This window comes from Hydra vulgaris, chromosome 11, assembly GCF_038396675.1.
Source record: "Hydra vulgaris chromosome 11, alternate assembly HydraT2T_AEP".
Lineage (NCBI taxonomy): Eukaryota > Metazoa > Cnidaria > Hydrozoa > Anthoathecata > Hydridae > Hydra > Hydra vulgaris.
This window is the reverse complement of record NC_088930.1, coordinates 1021720-1035778: the sequence shown is the minus strand read 5'-3', so window position 1 is coordinate 1035778 and position 14059 is coordinate 1021720. Positions and strand designations below refer to the sequence as shown.

Below are 14059 nucleotides of genomic sequence, written 5' to 3'. Positions count from 1 at the left end.
ATATACAGTTAATATGGACTTTGCTGGGTTTATTGACATACAGATAGCCACCCAATACTAACAATGAATTTACTCAATTAAATTGAGGACAAAAAGAGTTATTAGGCATATTAAAAAAATAATGAAAACAAAGAAAATGTGGTAAAGGTAAGTAGCTAAGATGAAAGTGAATTTGTGTTGAACAAATGCAAATAGAGAAGACTAAAGAATATAGAAGACAAAACATTTAACAAGAATTATGTGAACTGATAAATACAATTCCTACTCAAATTTCTAGACTTGAAAAAGAAATGTCCATACATCATTAGTTTTTAAGATTTTCTTACTTTTTTTACTTTTTGTTGTTTATGTGTAATTTAACCTGTCATTTATTTTCAACTTTATAAAAGGTTTGGTAAATTTTAATAATTGTCTGCCATAATTTAAACTATATGTATTTTTTAGGGACCTACATTATTGTAGACAACTTAAATAATAGAATTTCAGTTGTTAATAAGTTGTTTTTTTTTAAATCTTGCAGTCATAATAACTTGTTTAATGTTGCATTTGTTTTAGGATTAATAATGGGTAAAGCTAGTGATGTTTTCCCACATAAAGCTAGTGATGTTTTCCAACATAAAGCTAGTGATGTTTTCCCACATAAAGCTAGTGATCTTTCCCACGAAAAGCTAGTGATCTTTTCCCATGTAAAGCTAGTGATCTTTTCCCACATAAAGCTAGCGATATTTTCCTACATAAAGCCAGTGATGTTTTTATGTGATGTTTTCCCACATAAAGCTGGAGATGTTTTCCCACATAAAGCTAGTGATGTTTTCCCACATAAATTAGCTAAAGTAGCTGTTGTTTTGCAAGAAAGAAATCACAGCCAAAAAAATATTTCTAAAATTGTCAGCCTCACAGGCTACAGTCAGAAGAATTAACTCAAAACTCAAAATAAGGGTCAAATTAGAAGCACAGTAAACAGACTGCTGTGGAAAAAAAAGAGATGGAAAATATATCAATTATAATCTCTGGAAAAAACTAGAGATAAAAGAAAAATCAAAAAAGTTATCAAACCAAATCGTAAGATGCTAGCAATAAAACTGAAAAGCGTTTTGAATGACCAAAGAATCAAAATTTCAATTGGATGTTTGAAGATGGAGTAGGGATTCAAGTGTAGAAAGCCACTGAAAAAGCATTAACTTACACCTGGGATGATTAAAATAAGTCTTGGACTAAAAAACACTCTTCCTCTTTTCAAGATGACTGGAATAAGGTAAATATTCCATTTGTTTTCCCCTGAAACTTGAGCAAATAATATTTTATTATTAGAAGTTTTCAAAACACATTTGTGAAATAATATCTTACCCCAATTGGTTTTACTAATATTTGAAATATTATTGTACATCATTATTTATTGCTATCAGTTTGTATTCAGCAATAAATCTATCTTTGAGACTTTGGAAGACAAAGCTAAATTCGTCTGCCGCAGACCAAGAAAACAACACAAGCCAGAATACATTATAAACACAGTAAAGTACCCAGCACTTATAATGGTTTAGTCATGCATATCGAGCTAGGATAGCAATCAACTTTAAATTGTACAAGGGACAAAGATAAAATGGTGTCTCGATAAAAAAACTCATCACGGGCAGATGTTAAATGCATCTGCCTACTGTCTTGTAAAGGGCTTCCTAGGCAAAGACTTAAGGGGTAAACAGATTCTATCTGTTGACCAGCCTTGCACCCCTTCTTCATCTATTAGGCTGGCGCAGATTTAATTTTAATACATTGTTTCCAGTAAAGGATGTTGAAAGCCAGATCTTCTCGACACAATGCATGGGATTTGCTTGGGTCTCTGTTTTTATGACTAGGCAACTCATTCTATTATCTCCTAATGAGTGTACAGCTCTAAAACTCAGTTTTATGGCTCTGAGGCCAGCTGGTAGTCAGATTTCCAGAACTCTGTGGTAGCTCTCAGAGAGGCTGATTCCATCAACAGCTGAAAAATATCAAAGCAATAACAGTGCTATAGTGCGCATAGTGGTGTCCTTATTTGTACTTTTGGTGTGCATTGCCAAGGCAACATTTGGAGCCCATTGTTACCGCTAAGGGTTTAATAATAGTAGGAAAGCAATTGCTTGGACTAATAAACATTGTACTGAATACTATCTATGCTTCGAGTCAAGTTCTATAAAAAATTTAAAAATGAATAAAATACCAAAAACTATAAAACACAAAAAACCATCATCATCACCAAGATCTTTAAGCCTATCATTCACTAATATTTGTAGTCTTCGAAGTAACTTTTCTTTTGATGAGTCTTATTTCTAGCAAAGTTCACCAGACCTACTTGCTCTTTGTGAGACTAATTTCAGTTCAGCTGTCTCATCTTGTGATCTTAGTGTTATTGGTTATCTTCCTTTAATTTGTAAAGACTCCAATAGTCACATACTTGGCCTGGGCATTTAAATTCATAAGAATTCACCCGTCATTTGTCTAACTAGGTTTGAATCCACAGACTATTCTTTTATGTGCTTTCCTTTAGCACCACTTCACTCTATTGCCTTTCTCTTTGTTCTATATCGCACTCCTTTATCACTCCAGCTTCTGTAAAGTGATTTCCTGCTTAGACTCTTCTACAGCTTGTGTCCCGGATAACATACCTGTTGTCTTGCAGAAGTGTTCTCCGGAGCTGTAGTCTATACTTTCAAAACAATTCAACAAGTGCTTATCAGTCTTGTTTTCCAGCCTGCTGGAAAGCAGTATTTATTTTCAAAAATTCTGAAGGGCGATATCATTTCTCTAACTACCATCCCATTAGTTTTCTTCCTATCATAATCAAGGTTTTTGAATCTTTAATTAACAAGCACTTAATCTCTCATCTTGAATCTAATAACTTACTTTCTGATCATCAATATGGATTACGATCTTCTCGCTCTACAGCTGATTCGCTAACAGTAATAACCAATAGGTTTTATCATGCATTAGATAAAGGTGGAGAGATTAAGGCCATCACTCTTGACAATTTAAAAGCTTTTGATAAAGTTTGGCATGCTTTTCTTCTCCATAAGCATTCTTCTTATGGTGTATCTGGCAACATCTTTAAGATTTTTGAATTCTTCCTTTCCAATCGTAGTATAATAGTTGTCCTCGATGGACAGCACTCTTCTTATTCTGTAACTTCAGGAGTTCCTTAAGGTTCTATCCTTGGCTCTATACTATTTTTAACTAACATTAACAATCTTCAAGATATTCTCACATCTAAGGTGACACTGCTCGCTGATGATACTACCATTTAAAAAGCCAATACTCTCTGATTGCTTAGAGGGGGTATTTAAGCTTGAAAAGGATCTCACTTCTGCAACAGCATAGGGCTCACAGTGGCTGGTGAACTTTAATTCAGATAAAACTCAGTTTTTTTCAACCAATCGCTATCGTAATAATTTAAATCTTCCTATATTTATGAACGGTAATGTACTCGAGTCATCTACCCTTCATCTTCTAGGATTAACTCTTACCTCTGATCGTTGTAAACATAGTTGGACCGGCTCTTGCATTTAACCTCCAATTATTATCACATCGTCGTAATGTTGCTTCTCTTTCTCTTTTCTACAAATACTATAACGGGCACTGCTCTAGAGTGTTAGCGTTTCTTGTTCCACCTACTAAAATTCATTTTAGTGTTACTTATCATTCAATTAAAAATGCTCTAAAAACTCTTACTCCTCAAGTTTTTTTTCTCAAATAACAGTTCTTTGGATTTTGTTTCCTTCATCTTGCTTTCCTGATTTATATAATTTGCAAGCTCTTAAGTCATCTGTCAATCATTATCTTGCTCTTCAATCTTCATCTTTTCTTTTCCAGTAACTTCCAACTCTAATAAGTGGTTGCTTACAGCCTTGTTGGAAGTGAAAATTTAAAAAAGTAAAAATTTATCTAATACACTGCAGAAATAAACCTATAATTTAAAACAAAATTAAATTTAACATTAAAAAATATTACCTGGCATCTTTCCCAAAGCAATCATATCACCAGGTAAAGGTAAGGCTATACAAAACAAAAAACAAAAATAAAAAATAAGAAACAATAAATTAATAATATATGTTAAATTTATGGTGCTATATATAAATATACATAAATATATATATATATATATTTTTTTTTTTAAACACCTTCTCTTCCAACAAGGCTGCAAGCAGCCACTAATTAAAGTTGGAAGTTACTGAAAGAGAAAAGATGAAGATTGTAGAGCAAGATAACGATTGATGGACAACTTAAAAGATTGCAAATTGTATGAATCAGGAAAGCAAGATGAAGGATGCGAATTCCAAAGAGCTGATGTTCGAGGAAAAAAACTAGACGAATAAGCATTTTTGGAGCACTTAGGAACAGTCACAGAAAAAGGATGACACTTAATTGAATGATGAGTAACACGAGAATGAAATTTAGTAGATGGCACAAGAGGCCCAACTATGTTTACAATGCGTTTTTGCACCTTGTCTAAAAGAGAAAGGGCATCATTAGAAGATCCGCCCCAGATATGGCAACAGTATTCCATACAAGGCCGGATTTGAGATATATAGAGATAGAGAATGCAACCTTAGCAGATACTAATTTTGCAACTGATTTGATATATGGTTTCCAAGAAAGATTGGAAGTAAGAGTTAATCCTAGAAGATGAAGAGTAGGTGACTCATCGAGTACATCACCGTTCATAAATATAGGAAGATCTAAATTATTGCGATAACGATTGGCTGAAAAAAATTGAGTTTTATCTGAAATAAAGTTCACCAGCCACTGTGAGCCCCATGCTGTAGCAGAAGTGAGGTCCTTTTCAAGCTCAAATACCCCCTCCAAGCAATCAGAGGATGTTGGTTTCTTATTACAACAAGAATAAATGGTAGTATCATGGTAAGCAATGGTAAGCATGGTAAGCAATGGTAGCAAACAATGCCACTTTAAATGTGAGAATATCTGGAAGATCATTAATGTAAATTAAAAAGAGTATAGGGCCAAGGATAGAACCTTGAGGAACCCCTGAAGTTACAGAATAAGAAGAAGAGTGTTGTCCATTAAGGACAACTTTTATGCTACGATTGGAAAGGAAGGATTCAATGATTCATATATATATATATATATATTTTTTTTTAATTTATTTCAAAATTAGTATAAAGTCTATCTAAATACAAGTGTTCATTAAATAACCTATGTCCTAAAATGTTTATATTGAAGAATACAAAAACAATTCTATGTACATTTTGTAGTGTAAATGTAAACCAATGAAAAAGAGCTAAATCAGGCTCCTCTATGTTGACACAGGTAAGCCACACAAATCAGCTTGCCAAGAAACTATGATCACCCTTGGAATTAGGAAAAATGAGGTCGGCAATAATTTGCCGACCTCAATCTTTTTGAGGTCGGCATCAGGCCGGCAAAAATTATTTGATACAAAGGTCAAACCATAAAACATAGAAACTAGGTCGGCAATTTTTTGCCGACCTCAAATACTTTTAGGTCAACAGTTAGGTTGGCATTGCCAAAGTGTTTCATCTGACTGTTTCATTGTTTATGAGTGTGTATATAAATATATATTAGTATGTATATATATATATATATATATTAGTATATATATATATATAAATATATATATATTAGTATTTATATATATATATATATATATATATATATATATATATATATATATATATATATATATATATATATATATATATATATATATATATATATATATATATATATATATATATATATATATATATATATATATATATATATATATATATATTAGGGGTGTTCAGAAATTTTAGAATTTGAAAAACCAAACTGTCTAGTTTTGAAGCAAATATGTTTAAACTTACTCACAAACAATTTCAGCGCCATTGGACCACTCTTTCCTTGTCCTCAAAGAACACATTTGGAAAAAAAAAGGACCGAAAAATTACCAAAAACGGATTACTTTAAGTGTCTTGAGGGCAAGGCTAGCATAAATATTTGAAATCAATTTTTTTTTCAGGGTTTAGATAAGTATCTGTATTATTGGTTAAAATAGTATGGTTTTTTCTTTCTTCTCAAAAAACAGTATAATTTACATTTTAAATCGGCTATAAAACGTTTATTATGTGGTGTGGCGTTTTTATAACCTTTTTAACAAATAAAATCAAACTGTTATTTAGATTCATAATACAGTTTGCAAATGTATATATTCAAAATAAGAATAGAATTACTCATTTTATGTGTGTTTAATACCATTACCTCACAAAAAAAATATGCTCTTAACTTATAACTACAATATTTTTAATTTAATAAGTGGCGATATGAAACACAAATTAAGATATAATGTGTTGTATATATCATTTAACAAATGAAATAAAACTATATAAAATGTAGCAAATATTTAAATAATATATTAAGAATTTTTCCAGCTTTTATAATATTTACAAATATAATCTTGGTTATTTAGATTAATGATAATGATAAATACAAAACTTTGAGATAAATATGTATGAAGGAAATGAAAAGTGCAAGTTTGAAAACAAATTTAAGTTAATACCCTGTAGTACCAATTGAAGTGCGAAGTTTGTTTAAACTTGTCATGTTAACAGGCATGTGCTTTTTATATAGTTCCCGCATTTATTTGTATTGTTTGAATAGATTCCTGGAATTTATTAATTTATTTGTGTGTTTATTTGTAGATTTTTTCATAATGGATAGTATGGAAGGAAAAGGGTGTGCAGTTATAGCATTATTAGAAGGGAAGAGAAAACCGTATCAGATTTTCAAAATGCTGCAGCATAAAGGAATATCAAAGGATTTTGTCTATCGTACTATTAAGCAATATAATGATAGTGGTTCTGTCAAAAAACGTTATGGTGGTGGCAGGCAACGCACTGCACGTACCCCCAAAATGCTTGCAGCGCTTAAAGCTCGAATTCGTCGCAATCCAAGACGGAATCAAAAAAAACTTGCCCTTCAAATGAATGTGAGTCGTATGACCATTAACAGAGCCTTGAAAGAAGACCTTAAGGTACGGGCATTAAAAATTAAACACATGTCACTATCTTACAGCCGCCAACATCAAAGGAAGACGTGAGAAATGTGCTCAACTTCTTGCTCGATATGGGCCCGCTGCTGTTAACAGAATTTTATTCACAGACGAAAAATATTTCACCATAGAGGCCAAATTTAATCGACAAAATGATCGCGTCTACGCGAAAAGTCGTGCAGAATTACCTCACCATGTTGGATATGTCACCAGACGCCACCATCCTGAACAAGTTATGGTTTGGGCGGGGGTTAGTGCAATGGGCAAAACCCCATTGCATTTTTGTGAGTTGGGAGTAAAAACAAAAGTAAAAAATTATCAGGAGGACATTTTAGAGCAGGTGGTAAAACCTTTAAATGACTCGTTTTTCAAAGGGGAACAATGGTCATTCCAACAAGACAGTGCCCCTTCGCACAAAGCAAAGACAACACAGAGGTGGTTGACAGCCAATGTGCCCGATTTTATCTCTACGGATGCCTGGCCGTCAGCATCACCAGATCTTAATCCATTGGATTATGCAATCTGGTCTAAACTGGAGGCGAAGGTGTGCTGCAAACCTCACACTTCCGTTGATGCCCTCAAGTGATCACTTCTCAGAGAATGGGATGCTTTATCCATGGATACCGTGCATAAATCAATCGAGGAATGGCGTCCAAGACTGGAAGCGTGCATACGGGCAAAAGGGGGTTATTTCGAGGACTCTCTTTATTAATGTGTACTTTAGCATTTTAACTAAAACATAACATGCATATAATATGTATATATTACATTTGTTCTTGCATTAAAAACATGTTCTCTTAAATTTTTTTACTGAATTAAAATTTCGCACTTCAATTGGTACTACTAGGTATCTATTTAATAAAAGAAACTATTTATTATTAAAGCAGCTAAAGCAGAAGTTACAGGTAATTTTTAGTCTGTAAGAAACTTGAACAATTATATTTGTATATTATGTATTTAAGATAGAGAATGATCTAAATTATCTCAATAAAGTATAATGAACAAAAACAAACATGCCTTTGGATATTCAACTTCCAACAGGCATGGATATTTTACAAAATCTAGCATACCTGCAATCTATACTGCCTAAATCCACCAAAAAAATCAGATGGTTACGTGCTTGCATCGTAAAAATTTTGAAAGATGTGAAAATTTGGATTGTAACTGCGTTTTAGCTAAGGTTAAGAAACCCTGGATAAAAGCAGGGTTTGAAGATGTTAGTGACACTCAACTATTCAAAAATCTTATTAAACTTGATAAGCAGTATTCTAATTAAAAAAAAAAAAACGAAAAAAGAGGCTCTCCTAAAGATTTAAGAAATCAGAAAAACTTAGAGAATTACTTAAAAAATGTTTTTGGGTAGGCAAGCCAGATTTGAAGAACACTATTAGGACCGACAATAATGTTCTTCAGGCAAAGATCTGACAAGGATAAGCTCAAAGACTTAATGTTTTTAGAAGACTTAATGTTTTTGAAAGAACGTTTATTCTTGGGACAGAAAATAGAAAATTTAGTAGAAAGGTAAAACTTAAAAATTAAAAGTATTAAGTAATATTTTTCTTATAAAACATTTCGTTATAATTAATATTATTTTATGCTTGTAGACAGCAGTGAGTAACCGAAAGAAAATTAGAACAAAGGATGTGCGATCAACAAAATTTAATTATGAAATTAAACTCAATTCTGATTTGAGTTCTGGTTCATCTTATGATTCTGAATGTGAGCCTAGTAACTATTATCAAAAAGAACTCAATCAAACTGTACAGTAACTGCAGAAATTCAAATAGTATGTGTATGCTGGGAATGCTGCCCTAATGGCTATATTAAGTGATGTTTCGCCAAATGTTTTGCAAAAAGTGACAAGTGCTATTTTAGTTAAAGCTGGTGTTGAACTTACAGATATACATTGCAGTAAATGAACAGCCTTTAGAAAGATGAAATTAGCAAATGAAAATATGCCAACCTTAGCAAAAGAGGACGTAAAAAATGCAATTGAAGCTTCTCCTTATCCATGTGTTATACATTTTGATGGAAAACTCTTTATGAAATTAATGCAGGAAAAAAGTTCAAGAATGACGGCTGGCAGTTCATGTGAACATTGAGGGTGAGACACACCTACTAGGTGTTCCTCCTTTAACTTCCTCTTCTGGTAAGGATCAATAAAGTATTATAAACCTACAAAAGGAATATAAACTTGAATCAAAAGTAGGAGGTCTTTGTTTTGATACAACTGCAAGCAATACCGAGATCAAAAATGGTTCAATCATAAAGATATCCAACAATTTAAATACATATCTTTTAAAATTAGCATGCAGGCATAACATAACAGAATTAAGAATGGTGCATTTTTGGAAACATACAACAAATGAGTTGACTACAGGACCCGAAAACTTATTGTTTCAAAAATTTAAGAGCCTTTTTGTACATCCTAATTTTAGTTATACCACATAATGATATGTGCAAGTTTAACTGGAAGGAGGTGAGTGGTAGTATAAGTGTATAAGTATATCCATCAGATGCATCAATTTAGAAATATTTGTTGGAATCTAAAAGCAGTTGATGCTGTGCTTGATTCGCTTTACAAGCACACTTGGTACTTGGACTCCACTAACTATGATTCCACTAGCTCTATTGGATGAGGATTTGCTTTTGCATAAAAAAACAAAAAGTTGCAGCTGCAATTATTTTATTTAAAATGTCTAAGACTGAACACTTTAAAAATGAAAACAAAAAAAAGAAAGACATCAGAAAGGAGGTAGAAAAAAATGCTAGTACTAAGAAAGATCCACTAAGCTTAGACCCTTTGGTAGATGAGTTTTCTTACCTTATGTTTAGTTTTAGTGGTTTAACTGAAGAAAGAATAAAAGACTGTCTTTCACTTCCACCGCAATAGTGGCATACACAGTCTTCATTTAAAATTTTTGAAAATTATGCCAATAGCCTTATTGTTGTCAATGACCATTCAGAAAGAGCCATCGGCATGATGCAGCAATTTGCCCATCATTACAACAACGAAGAGGAAAAACAGAGCAGATTGATATCAGTTGAAAGAGTTCTTTCGGCGTTCAGGATTTCTGGGAAAAGCTTCACCAGTCTTACCAAAAAAGATTATCTGATAGTCTTTCCTTCTTAGCGAAGAAAAAAATCAAGAAAAAAAAAAAAATAATAATTAGATAAACTATAGAAGAAACTTCTACAAAATTTTTTAAAAAATTTAAAATATTTTCTTTTTATTTAATAAGTAATATTGAATCGTGATATGCAAAAACCAGATATGTTACAAGTTCAACATTTTTGGTAAATTTGAAAAAACCTTTATATTTCTTAACGATTTGTTTTTAAAGACCACTTGATAACCGCGTATTTACTAATGATATAAGGTACTTTGGCGCATCTTTAATTTTTTTAAGAATATCATTGATACTGCACCTAAGGAATATTTTTCGCAATAAAATCTCCAAATTTTGCAAAAAAGTAAAAAAAATGTGAAGTGTGGTTTTTGAAGACAAATTACACTGATCAACAAATAAAATTTTATTATGCATATCTTGTTAACTAGGTGGTTTTTTAAAACAAATTAAATATGCTGATTTCAAATATGCAAACCATTTTTCACCATCACGTCAAGTTGTAAAAATATTTGGGTTCAAATCTTTAGTATTTAAGGTAAAGTCCCTAATATTGTCGAAAAAAAAGTTATTCAAAAGTATGTCAACCTGGGTCTCAAAAGAAGCGTATTTTCATAGAGATTTTAAAAATGGTATTTGTTTGTAATAAAAATAAGTACTTTTTGTATTATTGCTGAGAAACATTTTGTTAAAATTTTTTTAAAAGTCTTTAGCATTTTTTCACATAATTTTTTTTGTCAATAAATTTAAAGTAAAAATATTATTCTTTTCTAAAATCTCTATGAAAATACGCTTCTTTTGAGACCCAGGTTGACATACTTTTGAATAACTTTTTTTTCGACTTTACCTTAAATACTAAAGATTTGAACCGAAATATCTTTACAACTTGACGTGATGGTGAAAAATGGTTTGCATATTTGAAATCAGCATATTTAATTTGTTTTAAAAAACCACCTAGTTAACAAGATATGCACAATAAAATTTTATTTGTTGATCAGTGTTATTTAATTGTAGTCATAACTTAAGGAGTATTTTATTTTATTCTGAATAAAATATTATAAATTATAAACATACATAAAATGAGTAATTCTATTCTTATTTTGAATAAACATTCATAATACATTTGCAAACTGTATTATAAATCTAAATAAAAAATTTGAATTTTTTTTGGGGTCCTTATATATATATATATATATATATATATATATATATATATATATATATATATAATATATATATATATATATATATATATATATATATATATATATATATATATATATATATATATATATATATATATATATATATATATATATATATATATATATATATATATATATATATATATATATATAAAATATAATATTTATAAAATATAATAATATTTTATATATAGTGATTATATAATTAATAAATATAAATATATAGACTTATACTAATATCATATATATTATTGTAAGTATATATATACTTATACAAATATAATTTATAAATAACTTATATACTGATGCAAATTTTGAGAAATGCGTTGTTAAATTAGTGACATGACATTGTTGTTTGTGAGCACGGTTCCAAAAGTTTCAATTTAAAGTTATATAACAAATATATTTACTAAACGTATTGTTTATTGAAACTTCATTTGATAATAATTAAATGATAATAATGATAAAATGATAATTTGATAATAATTAAACTTCATTTGATAATAATTAAATGGCGCATTCAGTTTAAACTAGAAAGCAGTTTTCTATTTTGAGCAAACAATTAATTAAAAGTTATGAAGTCATGACTGCTAACTTTGAGGATAGAAAATTTAAATTAAAAAATTAAAACTTGATTGAAATTTCTGCTTTTCTACTTTCAGATATAGCACATGCTGATATATGTGCCATTAGTTTTTTCACTAGAATTGATTTTTTACAACAACAAAATATTGACAAATATAAAAAACAATTTACAAATACTTTAAAACCCTTCACTTTTAATGTGTTATAATTAAAGTACCACATTTTAATTAAATTTAATTCTAAGCCATGTTAAAAATCATTTAAACTAATTTAAAAGCTATTTATAGAATCTGTTAGATTTTATAATAAATATTTTATTCGGTATTTGAAAAAAAAGTTGAGCGCAGTACTACTAGGAACGTGGTGGGGTTCAAGATAATATTCATGTATATATATATATATATATATATATATATATATATATATATATATATATATGTATATATAAATATATATATATATATGAATATATATATATATATATATATATATATATATATATATATATATATATATATATATATATATATATATACATGAATATTAGGCCTTCTCAGGAGACGTATTTGATCGCATGCCTCATATGAACATGCATACATTTTTTTCGACAACACAAACATGCTTTTTTTTGATAACACAATTTTTTTTTCTTATATTGATAATTTGCATGTTTTAAAAAAATGTACTGAAAAAACCAAACTATTTTAAACAAAAAATTAAATATAAACAAACCATAAACTGAAAAGAGAAATGAATTTAATGAATGATAAAATAAATAAAGAATAAACCAAAGGAAAAAAAAAATAAAACTAATATATTTTTTTAATTCAAAACAGTCTCAATTATTAGTTTAAACTTAATTAATTTAATTTAAAAGGATTTCAACTAGCAGTGTAAAGATGTAATTTTTCTTATATCGCCAAGTTGATGTAGCTCTTAGGTTAATTAAATGAGTCATTTATATGGTGCTACTGCTTTTTCAGCACAATTTTTATTCAGCCCAACTTTAGCAAACCTATGGTTAAGAGTCCTGTCTGCCTAATTGAATATAGTATCTAAGAGATCTACCCAGATTGTCTCTCTTATTATTTGGTCCAAGTAAACCTGTGTATTACGGAGTTCAAGTTGTCGCTAAAATTGTAATCCTTTTGAGTAAACAGTCAGTCAGATACTAGTGTTTTTAAAACAACTCTAATGCTAATAAGGTTACTATTGAATGTATTAGATCTTTATCAAGATTTTCATTTTCCTAGATCGCAGAGTTAAGCTAAACCTGCACTAATTCTCATTGAAAAACAATACAATATAAACAAATTTAAGTTTAGTAAATTCCATAGTTTTTTAATACTTGCTCTTTGACATAAACTTATTTTATATCTTTCTTTTTTTGTAAAAATGAAAGCAACTTACCTCTTTTCAATCTTGGTTTGGGCCCAGAGTTAGCACGCTGTTTTTCCATGCTTTTAACTTTATAATAATTTTCTCTATAAAATATTTAAATAAAGCGTTTAGATTTAATATTTAAACACCAGTAACATGTTATAAATAAACTTATTAACTAAAACTTCACTTATATAGTTTAAATATAAATATATATATATCTATCTATTATTTGCACTACATTTAGAATAGTTGCATTGCAATGTATACGAATTAACCCTGACAAATACCATTCCGGACCACATCGGACATAATGAAGACCTAACCGGACCACATCGTAACTTTGAGAACCACGTTGTTTTGATGGATCACGCCAGACTACAACGAATCGTGAGTAAACAATTTTTAAAACAAGTCATACCATAAATAATGGTTTTAAAAATTATGAGTCATTTTTGTTTAATGCTACATTTATATCTAAAGATAATGTTGGCTTGGTAAAAGAACGGATACAAACAATCATACGTTTGACAAGTTACCAGTTCAGAGCATTGAGTTGTTGCTTTTTTAATTTTTTTCAATTTTTATATCAGTTATATAGGTGATTTAAGCAATCCTAAGGGTCTTATCAAAGTGCACTGCAGAATAGCATTTAATCAGAAAATTCACGCCTCCTTCCTTACCATTGATTCATGTATTGCCAAAGTCGGCTTTGA

General features: G+C 29.8%; 1 protein-coding gene across 1 annotated transcript in view; it reads right to left on the bottom strand.

Moving 5' to 3' along the window:
* Nucleotides 1-13455, bottom strand: part of LOC100199621 (integrator complex subunit 1) — a 108616-nt gene extending 95161 nt beyond the window's left edge. The window contains exons 1-2 of the mRNA XM_065809752.1: nucleotides 13374-13455; nucleotides 3985-4029 (exon numbers count right to left, since the gene is read on the bottom strand). Of these exons, the coding sequence (XP_065665824.1) occupies nucleotides 3985-4029; nucleotides 13374-13422 (94 nt within the window). The 5' untranslated portion in view covers nucleotides 13423-13455. The remainder of the gene's footprint in view (nucleotides 1-3984; nucleotides 4030-13373) is intronic.
* Between the last annotated feature and the right edge of the window lie 604 nt (nucleotides 13456-14059).